This window comes from Hyalella azteca, unplaced genomic scaffold (genome assembly GCF_000764305.2).
Source record: "Hyalella azteca isolate HAZT.00-mixed unplaced genomic scaffold, Hazt_2.0.2 contig2726, whole genome shotgun sequence".
NCBI classification, from domain to species: Eukaryota; Metazoa; Arthropoda; class Malacostraca; order Amphipoda; family Hyalellidae; genus Hyalella; species Hyalella azteca.
In genome coordinates, this window is record NW_025932990.1 from 49,957 (window position 1) to 68,574 (window position 18,618).

Sequence of the window (18,618 nt, forward strand, 5' to 3'; positions counted from 1 at the left end):
GAAATTCAGTAGGATGCACAATTAAAACATTATATTTTTACCATTTTCAGGGCCTGATGACGCTGATAGTGACGGACCTTCAGCCTTCAGACTTCGGCGACTATCACTGCATCGCCAGGAACTCTCTGGCCATCACGCGTGGCCTTGTCAGCATCTACGGTCTGTCCTTCAGTGTATTGTATATTTTTATTTTTCCAAAGTCATAAAATATATATATTTCATAATACAGCTCCTAATATATATATCTTATAATACGAGCAATAATTATATACTTTATCCATCACGCAGAGCCTTGTCGGCATTTACGGTCTATCCTGCAGTGCATCGTCCGTTGCTTATCTGTTCCCTAAAAATTTATACTAATAATGATTTATATAGTAATTTGCTTTTATCATTCGTAGCACCACACTGTTGTAATACTAAGTTTTTCATTCACGAATTATTTAGTACTCCCTTTCGTCACCCTAAATTATTCATCATGTAGTTATGCTTCAGGTTATTAAATTTTAAGTTAATATTTTAAAACTTAAGTTAGGAAGTTAAAAGGTGAGTTGAAAAGGTAAAATTTGAATAAAATCGCTAAAATTTAGGTAAAATAGTCAAAATCTAAGTAAAATAGTTAAAACAGAATTGTAAACGTTGAAACTTGAGTTAAAATGTCAAAACTTAAGCTAAAAAATAAAGGTAAGTTACTATTCATATCACAGCATTTTTCATTCATTCATGAGCAAGTGCTACGTTAATTATATTTTGATGACTGCATTCACTCCAATTAATTAAATTATAGTTTATTGTCAAGCATCGACACGCAGTGCCGTTATTAAACTCAGGAAATTGGTAGGTCATATCATCCAAATTGTGATACTTTTTTTGCGGGTAGAAAGTGAGTCAATATTTGGACAAACTCTCGCCCGTTTCTTTCAGTGTATCACGTCGACGCTGCCCAATGAATGCAAATAGAAAATAAATGTCATTAATTAGCCTAATCTGCGATCGAATTGATATGATTTAGGGGATCCATATTACTGGAGATAATAATGATAATTGAGGTTTTATGCTCATTAAAACATTATTGCCTTAGTTACAGGATAAATGAAGCTACGAAATCGCAATAAAAACAATCTAGCTTTAATTTACATTAGTTTATTGATAGGTCAAGATAACACAAGATACACAATTGTTGTATCTTTCTGATGCAATTATTGAAAATAATCGAGGAAATCATTACCACTCATTATTGTCGTTAATCAAAAGGGTCTAATGATGTAAATATTTTCAACGATTAAAATATTTAAAGCGATTGCAATCATAAAAACCTAAGTGCATTTGTTGGTCCTGCCTTCATCATGGACATAAAAATGTGCTTCCAGCTACACGTAGGTTACTGGACCCGGATCCCTGGTTGCACTTAGGATCCGGGTTGCACGTAGGGTGTCTGTTACACGTAGGATCAAGATTGCACGTGAGGTTCCAACTGCACGTAGGGTCCCAACTGCTCGTAGGTCCACCTGCAACAGAGTTGCCAGATGGTCTTTTTTCCGGACAAATACCGCGATTTAGTTTTTTTCAGTTGCGTAGGCCGGCTTAAAATTTATGATGGCGGTACGTAAGTATTAGATTATAGATGTGCGAAAAAAAATGAAAATGAAATTTTTACACAGGAAGCTTTAAATCTACTAGTATATATTGAATTAAATGCCTTTTTGGCCTTTTTTCCACGAACTTGACCGTTTTTACTACATCTGGCAACCCTAACCTGCATTATTCCTTCCTATCCGTCCTACAGAAATAGGGTCCCGGAATCACGTGTTGGCCCCAGGGACCACATCTGGCATCACTTACGGACCCGACCCGCCGGAATACTCGGAGCTTTTCAACGACCTGTGCCCACCCCCCACCGTGTGCCCCACGTGCCCCAGGGCCCCATCGGGCCAGGCTGGGGGCCAACAGCAATGCCTCGACATCGGCCAGTTCGCTGGGCGCACCTACGAAGGATTCCAGAACAGGAGCCAAGGTGAGGCTTTATTTGTTATTTCGTAGTCTGCTATGAAATTAAAATATGATGCAAGTATCTATACAGCTAGTCCTTATAAATTCTTGAAAAAAGGATGCTTATCTGCATCTATGAATGATTTCAAAACAGGAGCCAAGGTGAGACTTTATCTATAATTTTCGTAGTCTGTTATTAAATTAAAATATGATGCAAGTATCTATACAACTAGTCCCTTTAAATTCTTTGAAATCAGGATGCTTACCTGCATCTAAGAAAGATTTCAAAACAGTAGTCGAAATGGGGATAAATCTGAAATTTTTGCCATCTGTTTACATCCAAAATTAGGACTTCAAATTGTTTATGGCGGAACTGGTCTCAGAATCTGTTTCGATTATGTCATAGCGAATTTCCTTGTCATTTTTTTTTCTTTTTGAATTTAAAAATATATTTATGCCTGTTTGCGAATATGAATTTAACAAATCAGAAGTCATGGTGAAACTTTACCCGAAATTTTTATCAGCTGTCAATAAATTAAAATAGGATGCCTAAAAGGTTCCAAACAATAAACTTTATTTTGGTCTAACGAATGGCAAAAAGTACTTAGTCTACAGGCTTTTCACAAGATCTGGCATCGATATTGAATATTTTCACCAACAACAAATTACTAAATCTTTATTTAGACCTACTTTAACATTAAAAGACTTGCTATTAAGAAGACTTTTTAAGACTTACTATAAAGACTTACTATTCAGACTTTCTATTAAGACTTACTATTAGGACTTACTATTAACAATAAAATATATTATTTACTTACTTTAAATTAATAAGGCTTACCATTAACATTAAATAAATTATTTACTTACTTTAATTTAACAATATTTTCCCCCAGAATGCCAAGTGTCAGCCGTAGGCAAGCCCGTATTCCACCGCCACACGAACGCGTCCCACGGTGCGTGGATGCAGGAGGCCTGGGCGGCCGACCCTTCGTCCCAGAACACACCTCGCTTCTACACCACCGACCCCGCCCACCCCGCCAGCCTTCTCGAGTTTACTGATAAGGATAACTTCAGGATGAACTTGTACCACAAGAACCACACGCTGCCCTACCACTTCACGGTGAGAACCACACGCTGCCTTACCACTTCACGGTGAGAACCACACGCTGCCTTACCACTTCACGGAGAGAACCACACGCTGCCTTACCACTTCACGGTGAGAACCACACGCTGCCTTACCACTTCACGGAGAGAATCACACGCTGCCCTACCACTTCACGGTGAGTTCTGGAGACAACTTCAGGATGAACTTGTACCAAAAGAACCACACGCTGCCCTACCACTTCACGGTGAGTTCTATTTTGGTGCGTATTAATACGATTAATTTATATCAGGTCACAGTGCATAAATCACCTAGGCGGAGTGGAAAGTTCTATGTATAGAATTAAAAGTATTATTATTATATTATTTCTTCGTACGAGCTTTCTCTTCCGGTTATTAATTTACGGCTTGTTATTGTTACAGTAACGAATCAAATAATATCCTATTTTTTCACAAGTATGCATTAAATATTTAAAATGGAAATATATTCACAAACAATTGCCGGCCTTTAAATGTGTACTCATCCAATTATTCATGTTGTTGCGTATATAATTTTCAATTCAATAATATTTTTGAATCACTCATATATTTCCGTTCACTCATATGTCCGAATATGGCCTCCAGCTCATATGAAATAATACTAATAAATAATAATGCCGAGGAAAGCCTCAAAAAATGCAATCGCAATTCACTTGTCAAATAATCAATTATGATTTCAGGCAAATATCTCGTTAAATAATCAATTACATCAACCAAAAACCTTAATGCATAATGAAAAAATATTCAATAAAATACTATTTCAATGTCACTTGTTATTTCATGTAACTTGGCTGAGCTTACAGCAGCACGTGTCAAGCGTCAATTGGCAAACCAGAAAAATCATGGATTTTAATTGCGATAAAATTTCCAATTAAGCAAAAATATTCAATCAATCGCGCTACAAATTTATGCGCTAATTTTATTGTTTATTTATTAATTGAATTAGGGCCGCTTGGATATCACATATTTTATAATGGTATCAAGTGAATATAAAATAAATATATAAATCTGAAATATTTAGACCTGTTGAGCAATACTTGGTACATCATTAGAGTAGAACAAAAAGATCTGTTAATAATGAACTTTTTTAAAACATGACCGGGATAAAAGAAAAATTGTCGTTAAATTGAGCATTTTTTTATGCTTTTTATTTACTTGACGAGGTTTCGTTTTCAGCTTCTTGTAGTGGAGCCATTCGCTTTTATTACACCGAGACTTGCAAATTTTAAATATCTTAATTCCCCTTCTATGTTAACATAAATTTGAAGTCTAATGCAGAAAAAGTGTTCTGAAAATTTACTAAATTTTAATTTTATTCAATTAAAATTTGATCCTAAGGGGTTGGCTTATTTTTTCCTGCAATTTAAAAGCGTAAATAATTATATAGAGCTTCTGAATTTTCCTCTTCATATCGACGTCTTTCACTTCACGTCGTGCAGTTTCATTGCTATCAAACGTCGCTTTAACGTACCTGTCGAAGACACGTTGACTTTAAGTTGAAAGCACAACAACATCACGTTGATTTTACGTTGAAAGCACAACAACATCACGTTGATTTTACGTTGGAAGCACAACAACATCACGTTGATTTTACGTTGAAAACACAACAACATCACGTTGATTTTACGTTGAAAGCACAACAACATCACGTTGATTTTACGCTGAAAGCACAACATCATCGCGTTGATTTTACGTTGAACGCACAACATTGCCATGTTACTGCAACATCCGCTCAGCTCCTTCATTTCCTGGCCGTGACTAACGCTGCTCATTTGTTGGTTTTCAGGGCAGTTCCCACGTGGTCTACAACCAAACTTTTTTCTACCACCAACGCAACTCGTCCAACTTGGTGCGCTACGAGCTGCAGTCGGGCGTTGCCATGAAGTTAGAGTTGCCACAACTCTCCGCCAACTCCAACCATTTCCTTTACTCACACAGCAAAGATAACCTGGACCTGAGTGCTGATGAGAACGGTCTGTGGGCCGTATATGGCCTTAACAACAACACTATTGTCGCCAAAATACACCCCAGGACACTAAAGGTAAATTTTATCCTCTCTCTTCCATGAGAGAGAGGAAAAAACTGAGGAAATTCTTCAAATTTTATTTCATTTTATTTGCTTAGCCATTGTTTTTTATAATAATTGTAGATTATGAGTACTTGCACTGAACTGTAGATGATTTAGTGATACATAACGAGTATCATTTGTTAAATCAAGCTTGGATATTTAAGTAGCTTAATTGATTGCACGTAAATATTGTTAAAAATATCGATTGGTGAACACAATGTAAGTAAAAAACATGAAATTCATACTTGAATTGTAATGTAACTTGTTTTCTCAATTATTACTCATATGAAGGCTGTTCTCTATTGCTGTTCCCACAGATCGAGTACAGCTGGAACATTTCCCTGAACCACCACAAGTTCGGCGAAATGTTCGTCACGTGCGGCGTCCTGTACGGCATCGACAGCGCTTCCGAGAGGGAGACTAAAATAAGGTGACGTATTACAATATCATAAGGCCTTATATTCGAGAAAATATACCAAATTTTAGTAAACATAACTGTGAATCATAAATTATATTATAATAAGCTATATTATTTAATATATACAATATTCTAAAAACCTATGTTATGTAGTATATTAAATAATGTAATAGCCTCTAATACATAATACAGTATGTACTGTATTCTAATAACCTCATTAGAATCCCTTTTTCGTACCTGCGTAAGAAGCCATAAATTTCCAAATTTATACATATGTGCATTATGATCTACGGCCATAAATGAAATATTTTATGATAAGTAATGATTATTTTCCTGCAGTCAAAACGGTTAATTTCATAAAAGGTTTTTTTCTTTTTTCATTGCAGGCTTGCGTTCGATTTGTTCACACAGACTTTAATTGAGGTTGACATCGCCTTCACTAACCCATTCCAGCACACCACCATGCTCAGCTACAACCCCCTCACCAAGGTTGGTGCTAAAATTATTTTAATAGTTATATATGTTAAAGTTATTCGCTTGATAAGTCAAAATGTTAGTTTTATCCGTGAACTCCTCTCCTGTGACTGAATTCCCTTCTACCGGCTGTCTAACTTAGAATTCTAATAATATAAAAAAAAAATAATTTTTATTGGGTGCCAAAAATCTAAATACAGAATTTGTTCCCGTGACCTGCATTACAAATCTGATTTAACGTGACTTGCTGGAATTTTTCAAGGAGTTTTAGTGAATATAATTAAAGTCGACCTGAATTCTTTGAAAATCAACGGTGTTCACTTACATTGTAGTTACGATGAAATGCGCGCTGAAAATCACTTAATATACAGCTCAGCTAAAAAATAACATGATAAAAAAATGAAACATGAACGCTTGACAATTCTAAACAATTTCCTGAGCAACAATCAAATTTTATAAATATTACACCTCATTTTCTTTTGTCGGCATTAGTCGCCTCTACCCTTTAATTTCTATAACAGACAAAATATTTTTAACTTCATTGTTCACTTTAACCAAATCTGTCGACTTGGTTGAGGGAAATGATCGAGAATTAAAGGGAAGAAAAAAGGTCAAGGGTTGGAGTGAGGGGAAAGAGATAAGAGTTGATGAGAGGGCTGAGAGTTGGAATGAAGAGATAAGGTCGAGGTCGAGAGTTGAAATGAAAAAGGGTTGATGTACGTAGTAAAGAAAAAAGATCCAGTGCTAAAATGAAGGGAAAAGGTATGGAGGTTAAATTAATTTGAATGATTTGAAGTCAATAATATTGAAAAGAAGTTTTGTAGATAGAATAATTATGTAGGATCTTCATCCATTAACGAATATAAATACTTTATCTCTTTGCTTGACGAGGTTTTATGTCAAGTATTTCGTACATATGTTTTGTTTGCTATTGGGCGTAACTGTAAGGGGTATAAATCTTTTGAGTATTACTTAATAATAGTTCTTATTATTATTAATAATTTACTGGTTACTGCCTGGCTGCAACGTCGCGTTTAAAGTCATTAATTCCGAAAACAAATTCTCAGATAATGTACGTAAATGTGAGAATCTGACCGCTGTGTGACCAGAATAGACATGTACTTTAATTAGATGTCATCGTCCATGTTACGGGGACAAAGGCATTTTTTGTGAAATATTTATTACATTATATTTAAATATTTCCGCTTTTTTACCATGCAACCTGGGAACTATTAAAATTAATACTTTATACAATTGTAAGGCTAGTGTTAATAATTTTTTATTGCAGTGCTAGATACAAGATTGTAAAAAATTACAAAAAATTAATACATTCCAATGAGATTTCGCTGATTTAGTGTAATCAATTTAACTCGTGCTAGAAGTTCATATTTACTAAGGTCTATTGTTTTCCACTTGATAATTTTAGAAGCAAATAAATCGAATTAATCGATTAAAACTGAATGATTATTCTCATTTATGGAAATATATTCATACCATTATAAAATGATTGTCATTATTTTCCACAGTTATTGCAACTTAGTTGATTTAAGCCTAATTTCGTCACGTAAACAATAAATAATAATTTTTAATGTTATGAATAAATATTAGTTTATTTCTTATTCACAGGAACTTTACTCATGGGATGCGGGCAACCAGTTAAGCTACCCAATCAAATACGCGGAGCACAAGCAAGGACCTTCTCCGACGAGGGCCAGAGGCCGAGTGCCATCTTTGCTAGGCTTAGGGTAGCGTTTTGCATAATCGAATTAAGTAATGAATGTGGCACGTATGTATAAACAATATCATTATTGTTCATAGCTGCAGTAAAGTAGTAGTGTTAGGAATTTTGCAACATTTTCAGATAAGACTGTATGTTGAACCCAAAAATTGAAATCAGGGTCGCTGACAGACGATAATTCGACTATGACTTATTATAATATGGTTGAGACTCCGTTGTGTCAATTAATAGTACCCGTTTACTAATCAAGTTTCGATATTAGAGATTAAATTAATCGATTTTAGTGTGAAGATATTACAGATAACCGCAGAAGTGTATAAGTGCGCATGTATATTTTGAAAATTGTAAAAACTCAAATGCGACAGACTGTCAACAATTTCTTTGTGAACTGGAAGGCTTTTTCGGAAGCCGTGCGAGTGCTTCACAAATTTGAATATATTTTTCGGCACACATCCCTAAAAATTAGCCGGCAGAGGACCTCAAGGACTTTCCATATTTGAACGTTAAATAACAGCGACCGTTAATTAGTTAATTAATTCATTTAACAATCGTCGATACTGACTTACAAAAGTATCAATAAACGGATATTTTTCAATAATATTATATTATAGTATTATTCTGAATTTTTCATCGAAATATAGAAAAAAATAATTGTGCTTATTTTTGCAGAAGACAATCATTTTTGCACTATAAAAAATGATGCTGTGTAAAGTCCAAAATAATTTGTTGTGCTTATTATGTTCTAATCTGAGAAAAAATGGCATAACTTTTTACAGTTGTGAGTTTTCGTATGAGTTATTTGCGATTTTTTGCAATTTTTAGTGTCACACTTCGTTGCCAAAATTCTAAGCGTTTTTCTCCAGTCCTGACTTCTTGAATTTTCTGATAATTTTCAACAATCAGTGACGTATTAATGGAAATCATGCGTTGTATTAAAACTAATCATGTTTTCACTTTATTAAAAATTATTCTGTTCCGCTCATAATTAATTTTTCCAATCCTTGCTACGTAGTTTTTAGACTCGAAAACCACTGCTGGGTTTTCCTAACACAAACCCTGCTCATGACGATCATTTTATCTCTAGACTAACCATCTCAGAAGACTAACCATCGCAGACGACTAACCAACGCAGAAGACTAACCATCGCAGACGACTAACCATCACAGAAGACTAACCATCGCAGAGAACTAACCATCACTGAACTGTACACTACCAGCAGGATTAGTTATTTCAATTATTTTGTGTCTGACAGAACATGAATTTTAGATAATCTCGTCTTGTGTTTGCAACCGAATAAAAATATAAAATAGATTTATATTCCATAAACATAGTTCGTTATGAAGCAGTGCAGAGCGAATAGAAAAATCTATAATTACGTTAAATTATATTTTAGGTGCAATATAAAATTATCCTTTTGCTTTAATAATAATAAAACAAGCATAATTGCCAATTACAGTCAAGACTGTGTAGCCTTTGTTGATTCATTAACATTTTCAAATACTTCCTCTGGTAGCGCATCAACATTGCGTTAAAGTTCCTTATTAAATAGCGCCCTCTTTTAATTGTAAAAAACTAATGAATCCAATGCTAGTTAACTGACAGTAAAAAGAAAATTATTATTTCTAGTTTATTCAAAGTCAACATTAATTTTGCCCCAATTAGTGAGAATTTTAGCGATATTTTTTCCAGTGTTACCTGTATTTTCGTACCTGCTTTATAGCGAACAATAATAAAAAGAAAACTCATTTTTTGGTCCAATTTATGCCAATTACGCTGCAATGTTAGTTGGAATTTATATTAAAAATTATTTTATTTGCATTTGTCCCTGTAGCCAACGTTGAAATTTTATCCTAAGTTTGTTTCTGATTCCATTTAAAATCTTTTAACGAACCTCGAAAATAATTTTGAAATGTATGCAAAAATATATCATAATGATACGATTAATATGAAATATTTTTGTTGTCAAGTGGCACAAATAACGAAGTAAATTATCAAATGACCTGTAGTGCATCCTACAACTTTAATTAATATTTTATTAAAGTAGATTAACATCAAATGTCATCGAGGCGAATCTCTCTAAATTTTCATTTGTAACTCAAATTTTAACCATTAAACTAATTGCCAGTTTAATTCCGAGGCGCTCGAGGATTGCACTTTACAAAATTAACGAGCGACATCTTACATTTTTTTCCTCTTTGCACCCCATGGATGCCGTTTTCAACAAAGTCTTCATCAAAAATTTAATTTCATTTAAACACGTGTGTTTAAAAGTAAACACACGAGCGTAGATACCTCCAACAACTGCAGTTTTTTCCTCTGACAATCCCATCAAGAAAATGTGAACTTTTCTCTTTTTATCAAATAATGTAATAAAATGGCATAACTTACAAAGAAATAATACTTAAGTAATAGGAACCGATAATACTTATTTTTTATTAGGAAGTGATTTGACTAAAATATCCTAGAGCGTACAATTTCCATGTTATTACTAGAATTAGCTCATTAGATACCATTGTTTTTAAATTGTACTTGTGCCATATAGTGGAATAAAATTTAATGTCGTTTTTGCTTTCGAATCTTTTCATGCCTCAAAATTTTTAGACAGTAGTCTCACGATTTATGACTAAACACTCCTCGGACCACTAGAATATTCATGGCTCAATTATGTATGAAAGACTGAATAAAGTTCATTTGACGTACACTTTAACTCGAATTCTTTGCTCAAGCCGGAAGACTTCCACAAAGTTTCAATGAGCAACAAGAATTTAATTAGAGGGCAGACTCGACCAACTGCTTACCATTGCTTCAATGTCGCTGCGCTAGTCACTGCCAAAATAGCGGAGCCTGAGTAGCCATGCTACAAAACTAGCGGAGCCTGAGTAGCCATGCTACAAAACTAGCGGAGCCTGAGTAGCCATGCTACAAAACTAGCGGAGCCTGAGTAGACATGCTACAAAACTAGCGGAGCCTGAGGAGACATGCTACCAAACTAGCAGGTAATGAATAGACATGCTACGAAAGTAGCGGAGCCTGAGTAGACATGCTACCAAACTAGCAGGTAATGAATAGGCATGCTACGAAACTTGCGGAGCCTGAGTAGACATGCTACCAAACTAGCAAATCCTGATTAGACATGCTACCAAACTAGCGGGTATTGATTAGACATGCCACCAAACTAGCGGATCTTAATTAGACATGCCACCAAACTAGCGGATCTTGATTAGACATGCTACCAAACTAGCAGATCTTGATTAGTCATGCTACCAAACTAGCGGATCTTGATCAGACATGCTACCAAACTAGTGGATCTTCATTAGACATTTACCAGAAAATTTCGCTGCTTCTGGTGGACTGAATAAGATTTTTTTTTTGTCAAGTATTTTTTTAGACTTTAATGCTCGCCGGGCATGAAGGGTTCACTCAAAGAAATGAGTATGACTTTGTGCAAATTATTATGCGCGTTGTGCCCTGCGTGGGTTATCCTGATCCAGTTTAGTACCACAAAATGAAGTATCAGGCCGCTCACTTCTCGGGCTGAGGGTGAATAGAGTGTCCTCATTTGGACAATTTTACCAATTCATTATTCTGAGTATTCGTTCACTGGCCTCTGCAGCTCGTGTGTCGTTCAAAAGCACGAGGCTTGAGTGGACAAAATGTTAGAGTTTTAATAGAATGATTTGAAGTTCATTCAAATGAAATGCCGAAAGTTGTGGGATGGAATATTCGAAATTTTGCTGCAGGAATAGCGTGAGTTCTATATTATTAGTACACGAGGTTTACGAAGCTCACTGCTGCCAGTGAAATTTTTATAGACCATCTTAATTAAATGACTTCAGTAGCGATTCTATAATTCGAAGTTCATTCCATTCGTATTCTAGCCTTCCAGCATCATAGTTGACGCTGGAAGTCTAGCCTTCCAAGCCTTCCATTTACTCAAAGGCCTTCCAACCTTCGAGTAAATAATTTTAAACTTAATTATACTAAATTGTAGGCTATAAGGAAAAATTGCCTATTTCGCTATTGAATTGAATTTTCCCAGGTCATTAATATAGAGCCAATATAATGCAAGTAAAATTAATTAAGATCTATTAGTGAATTATCACAAGTGTTCCGCTGGTCACGACAAGAATTGTTCAGGAAGAGAACTTGTCACGACAAGATCTGGTCGCGACAAGCACTGGTCACGATAAGAACTGGTCACAAGAGGAAATGGTCACGGCAAAAACTGGTCAAGACAAGAAATGGTCATGACGAGAACTGGTCACGACAAGAAATGTTCAAGACAAGAACTAGTCACGACAAGTACTTATCACGGCAAGAACTGGTCACGACAAGAACTGGTCACGACAGGAACTGGTCACGACAAGAACTGGTCACGACAGGAACTGGTCACAACAAGAAATGGTCACGGCAAAAACTGGTCAAGACAAGAAGTGGTCATGACGAGAACCGGTCACGACAAGAAATGTTCACGGCAAGAACTGGTCACGACAAGTACTGGTCACGGCAATAACTTGTCATGGCAAGAAATTGTCACGACAAGATCTCGCCACGATAACAAACTGTCACGAGAAGAACTGGTCGCGACAACAGCAGGTTCAATTATATTTTTTATATTATCTTGAAGCATACATATGTATAATATTGATGCAACTATAGGTCACGGAAATAAATCATATATCGAAAGATAACACCCGTATTTATATCATATATCGAAATGCCAGTCACGAATACACATTACGTTTCGAAATAAATATAACTTATATCAAAAAATATTACTAAATATTACTTTTTATATAAATAATCAAGCAATAATGTGATGCTGGGTTTAAGATGATATGTAATCCAGGAAAGCATAAACGGTTAACAGAAAAAACATATACATTGTACCCATAAACATCATGGGAGTTTTTAGAGCAATAATAAGGTTTTGTAAAGTGGAGATGTTCATAAGAATTCGTGAATGAAACTTTTTGCATGAAACTATTTTGCTGGTTAATTTTACTAAATATTTCTAAGATGCTGACAAAATTAGCTGACCAATGCTGCTGTTAATTTGAACTAATCTGGCAAATTATTCAATCGATACCTGGAGTGAAAGTCTACGGTGATTACGCCTGAAATTTAACTATCTCCGACATTACTACATGTAACGTAAACTACGCCTTAATTATATCATAGGGTTAACTCATTAGTTTATATTATTTTGTGGTCTTTGAGTTTATTCCTTGAACCTCAAGTGTAAATACGTTGAAAATAATCGAAACTCACTCTAACACACAAGTGAACAATTGATTGATAATTTTTTTACCCAAATAAGATTATAAAAATGCCAATTGGTAGAAATTTCGCTTCAGAAAAAAACGAATATTTTTGGTACTTTTCATTAAAGAAGATATATCTTGGAAATATATAAATAAATGAAATTTACTAATTACATAACAAATAACAACTAGATTGGAACAAAATGACTGATATATGAATTTGTTAATTGAATTGGTAGATTAGATCCAACATCAAGTGCATCAAACATCAAGTGCTGTCAGCATCAAGTGCATCCAACATCAATTGAATTCAACATCAAGTGAATCCAGCGTCAAGTTCATCCAATATCAAGTGCATCCAACATCAAGTGCATTCAGCATCACGCGCATCCAACACTAATTGAATTCAACATCAAGTGCATCCAGCGTCAAGTGCATCCAGCATCAAATGCATTCAACAGCAATTGAATATAATATCAAGTACATTTCAGCGTCATGCGCATCCAACATCAAATGCATTCAACAGCAATCAAATTCAACATCAAGTACATCCAGCGTCATGTGCATCCAATATCAAGTGCATCCATCATCAAGTGCTTCCAACATCAAGTGCATTCAACATAAAGTGCATCTAGCATAAAGTGTGTCTTTATTTGAATACCTTAACCCATTATTTTTCAGAGAGAAGCAAGTTCCCATCGCAGTTGATAAGAAATACTTGCAACAACGTTGGTCCACACCCCTCTAAAAAATTATTGGGTAAAAATTTACAGATTTTCTCCCCCGCATCCTAAGCAGAGAACGAACGTCCTGTTACATGGCAGAATTATGTCAGGAATGGCAGAATGGCAGAAGAATTATGTCAAGTGAAAAAGATGTATCAAAATTCAGACAAAGTTTCCCTATTTCTCTCAGCGAGACTTTGGCCATACACACATCGACCCACGTTATTAGTAGTGCAAAGTAGATAAATTTTCAAGTTAAATAGTTACGAATAGTAAATAACATTAATTCTCCTGTCATATCCAAGCTATTTTTCAATGTCGGTGGTGAGCTTTAATCGAGATTTTGTTTGCGTCCATCCATTTGTTCAGCGGAGCTCGGCACTCGAAAAAAAATTAGTGTCAAAATTTCGATGGTATTTTGGCTCGTGTTTGGGTTGCATGGCCCAGATTAATCAAAAAATGGCATATCATTGCTAGTTCTTCTATTTGCTCGTCTTGTGGGGAAGAGAATATGTCACTAATTGGACAATATGACCCATTCATTCTTCTGGATGTCGGACATTCCCCCATGCATTTTTGGTCCCTTGGAAGCTGAGGAAATTCTTCGCTAATTCCAGCCTGGAATTCATAAGGGCTCCTGGAGCGAGGGAGTTCTACTCTTGCACACTCAGACAAATGACTGAGACTTTATCCTAAATCTGTGCAGTTTTAGCCTACCGTTTGTGTGGGTAATGCTGACCCAGTTTGGCCCAGCAAAAGAACGTATCAGTGATAAGTGCAGTTAGTGTGTCACTATTTGTATAATATGGCCCATTCATTTTACTCAGTGGAGCCTTGGCATCAATTAAACGGAGAAAATCTGTTTTTAGTCCTAAAATATATACAGAAATTACTGTGATGATCAACAACATTTTTTTAGTTTTATATTCGCGAACGCGATCAAGTAACTATGTTGTTATTTTTAAAAATTCAATATATTAGAAAGATGTGGAGCATGTCCCACATATTTGATCATCAAGTAACAAATTATTTAGAAAGAAACCAATTCATACCAGTCTCTATATCATACACATAATTAATACAAAGATACCCTCCAAATTCCAACCTGCGGCAGAATTACTCGTAGCATTTATGTTAATAAATAACTTATTTATTTGAGTATCCTTCATATCCTTCATATCCTAAACTCACTTATGTCTTTCATCCGTTAGCTCAATAACTGTTATCAAAATGAGTAATGTGTGACGAAATGGGTTTATTCTTATATGAACGCAGAATGATAAATAATGTCTTAAGGTAATTAGTGTCCTTCAATCATTAAATATTGATCACTTATTAATAATCATTAATGATTAATAATTAATCATTAATCTGTACAGTAAAAAAATCATTTATAATCATTTATTGGAACTCGATTGTCTCGAAAACGATAATAAAAATATTTTTATTCAAACAATAAAAGCAAGGTGCTGGCTGTATACATGTACAATAACAATATACGTATATTAACAAAGTATCAAAAAATACATATTAACAATAAAAGCTTTTCAAAATACATTTAATTTCAGTTAGAGCGTTTAGGTCAAACGGCTACCTCACGAAATGAAGTAAAATAATTTATATCTCAAATGATCAAATTAATTCATGTCTTTACTTTTGTTGAAATAGTTTCAGTCATATAAAAAATAAAATTAAGAAATCTCGAAATCAAGCCTAAGACACAATAATTAATGAAAGATTTCATGTTGAATTTGCTGATAAGTAATCCCATCGCAATATGATTAACCAAAATTTTATAAAACCTAAGCAAAGAGACTTGCATTGGAGATCTAGTTAATATGTATATTAATATATATTCAATATATTAATATATCTTATGTACCTCTCCTCAGTGATTATAGTTCGAAGTTCAACGTTGCGTTTACAACCTCCATAATTTCGCGAAGCAGTTCCTGTATCCTCCATTTAACACGATTTATTAGTACGGGTTTGACGGGCTGTATGTTTACCGCACTTCTCTCAGTGGCGTTATGGGGGACGGTCAAAATTCAGATTTAAATTTAGCGTCGATTAAAAAAAATAATTTGCAGCCATAAATTCAGTTCGCATCCATAAAACAATACATTTTACATAAATTTACAGGCTTATTAGAGTAAGCATATTCCAGGAAAAAACCTAAATTAAATTTGGAAAGTATTACTGGCCTTCAATAAACGTAAAAGTTTTTACAAGATTTTGTCATAAATCATCAATTCACTCAAATTAACTAATTATTCTACACCTATGCGAGTAAAATAAATAATTTCAAATAAATTATAATGCAGTTTCGTAAATGTGACCTCTGACACAATTCATTCTAATCTTCACCCTGCAGGCGTGAGCAATGAAAATTGTATATAAATAAATAAATAAAAATTAAATCTAAAATTCTCTCAAAATAAGACATAAAAAATCCCCTAAAGATTGTTTCATAAGCGACTCACTTTTGCCACAAAGTAAGTCATCCTGACCTAGTTTGGCCCGTAAACGAGTGTATCAGAGCTACTGTGGGTGCTGTGGGTAAGAAAGTGTTATGGTAATGGGACAACATGATCCATAAATTTTCCTGGCTGTTTGCGTCATGAATAAATTAGTTCTCTTTATTTTGAGATAGGCCTCTGCATTGGGAGTGATATGAATTATTATATGATTCTTTTAATTCACTCTGTGTCACTGCCAAGTTCTAATCCTTGCCCACTCATCTCATGGTTCTACCTCACTGCCAATTTTAAACTCAATGCCTGCTCATTTCACTGCTCGGTCTAACTCCCTGCTCATTACACAGCCCTGCATCATTGCCTATTTCAACTCACTGCCAGCTCATTACTTTGCTCGGCCTCGCTGCTCTGCCTCTTTGCTCTGCCTCACCGTCTGCTCATGTCGCTGCTCTGCCTCTTTGCTCTGCCTCACTGCCTGCTCATTTCACTGCTCTGCCTCATTGCTCTGCCTCACTATCTGCTCATGTCGCTGCTCTGCCTCTTTGCTCTGCTTCACTGTCTGCTCATTTCACTGCTCTGCCTCATTGCTCTGCCTCACTGTCTGCTCATGTCGCTGCTCTGCCTCTTTGCTCTGCTTCACTGTCTGCTCATTTCACTGCTCTGCCTCATTGCTCTGCCTCACTATCNGCCTCATTGCTCTGCCTCGCTGCTCTGCCTCACTGTCTGCTCATTTCACTGCTCTGCCTCGCTACCCTGCCTCGCGATTCTCTTTAAGATCAGAGCCCAAAGGCCTGCTGGCCTTTTGCTTTATAAGGAAGGCTTCATCTTGAAGCCAAGAAGAGTGCTTTACTTTCGTTGAGAAAATGTTTAAGAATTTTCTTTTATGAGTTTATCTTTGTCGGCACTTCTACATCTTTCAGAATCTTTTCAAAAGGAGATCGGGACTTTTCCGGTTTTGTCGTCGCTTCATTTTTGAAACAGTCGCTTATTCTTTATTTTTTGCGACATTTACAAAATTTTATTTGCCTTACATTTACTTATTATAGTTTAAAATGTTTATTTATTTAGCACCAGATTGCAATCCCTTGATCCTGTAAACTTAAATTAGATAAATTAATTGCAAATTGAATGAGCTTGAATGAAGATTCTGAGAATTGCATTTTTAAAAATAGAAATGTATTAAGCTGATTCGTAGCATTACCTATTTTCTTCTTGATAGAAATAATCTATTAAAATAAAATATAAAATAACATAGTACAATTTTATCAACCTGTACCTGCATAAAGCGATAACATCTTGTTTTAATTTTACACTGCAGTCGACTTGCGTATCCACGCCTACACTCAGAAGAATGAGTGCAGTGTTTGTCCAAATAACCATGCTCTTTCTTTTAGCACTTGAGTCGGTCATTCTAAAGCACTTGAGTCGGTCCTGACATTTTTTTAAAAGGCCTCCCACACTCACCATTCCAACAAAAAGGAATTAATTTTATTAATTAAATTATTTTTATATATATAATATTTTATGATTATCCTGATATATTGGCGAATCTGTGGTGCGTTTAGTGAGGGTATCGCTATTTGGACAATTTAACCCATTCATTTTCCTGAGTACAAGATCTCGATTATGATATTGTATTTACGTAGAAGGCTCTTTATATAATCCAGCTTATGAATAATGCTTTGAAATTTAGCAGGATTATCTTTTGGTATCCTGTGGACCTGAATTCTTTACAAAATTCATTTTCTTTACAAAAAAATTAATTTTCATTACTGAATTCATTTTCTTTGCAAAAAAGGGACTCCATCTACAACGCAAAAAAGTGTTTACATTTTCAGTGCAAAAAAGTAACACCATTTCCAGTGCAAAAAAGTGACTCGGTTTCCAGTGCATTCTATTTTACATTGAATTTTCCCTGCTACCCTTCACTGATCCCTTTCTTACTGACGGAACACTTTTTTTAGCACTAATATTCTAACACGCCAAAGATATGTATTTGACTGCGGTCAGAAATTTTATTGATTCCATTTGTAAACTTCACTGAAGTTCATCACTACATTCCGTTTCCAAAACCTACATTCGCATATCTTAAAAAGTAGTTATATTTTGCACCCTTGTTAAAATTTTGTCAACACTTTCTTGTATTCCGGAATGCACATTAATAAGCAAATTTATGAACCAAAAATTTACGATAACTTCCTAATTTTATTCAATTTACTTATTTCCACGGCTCAAGCCTCGTAAACTTGGAAATTTTCCTCAACTACATAGTATTCTCATGAATTCCGCACTATGAATAATTATTAAACGAAATAATGGTTATTT

General features: G+C 35.0%; 1 protein-coding gene across 1 annotated transcript in view; it reads left to right on the top strand.

Annotated features, from left to right (window-relative positions):
- The window catches only part of LOC108681962, a 31,631-nt gene extending 23,177 nt beyond the window's left edge, over positions 1 to 8,454 (top strand). Inside the window, exons 10-16 of the mRNA XM_018171045.2 lie at positions 51 to 159; positions 1,787 to 2,014; positions 2,883 to 3,109; positions 4,916 to 5,170; positions 5,515 to 5,627; positions 6,002 to 6,104; positions 7,716 to 8,454. Coding sequence (XP_018026534.2) covers positions 51 to 159; positions 1,787 to 2,014; positions 2,883 to 3,109; positions 4,916 to 5,170; positions 5,515 to 5,627; positions 6,002 to 6,104; positions 7,716 to 7,838 — 1,158 coding nt within the window. The 3' untranslated portion in view covers positions 7,839 to 8,454. The remainder of the gene's footprint in view (positions 1 to 50; positions 160 to 1,786; positions 2,015 to 2,882; positions 3,110 to 4,915; positions 5,171 to 5,514; positions 5,628 to 6,001; positions 6,105 to 7,715) is intronic.
- Positions 8,455 to 18,618: the final 10,164 nt, after the last annotated feature.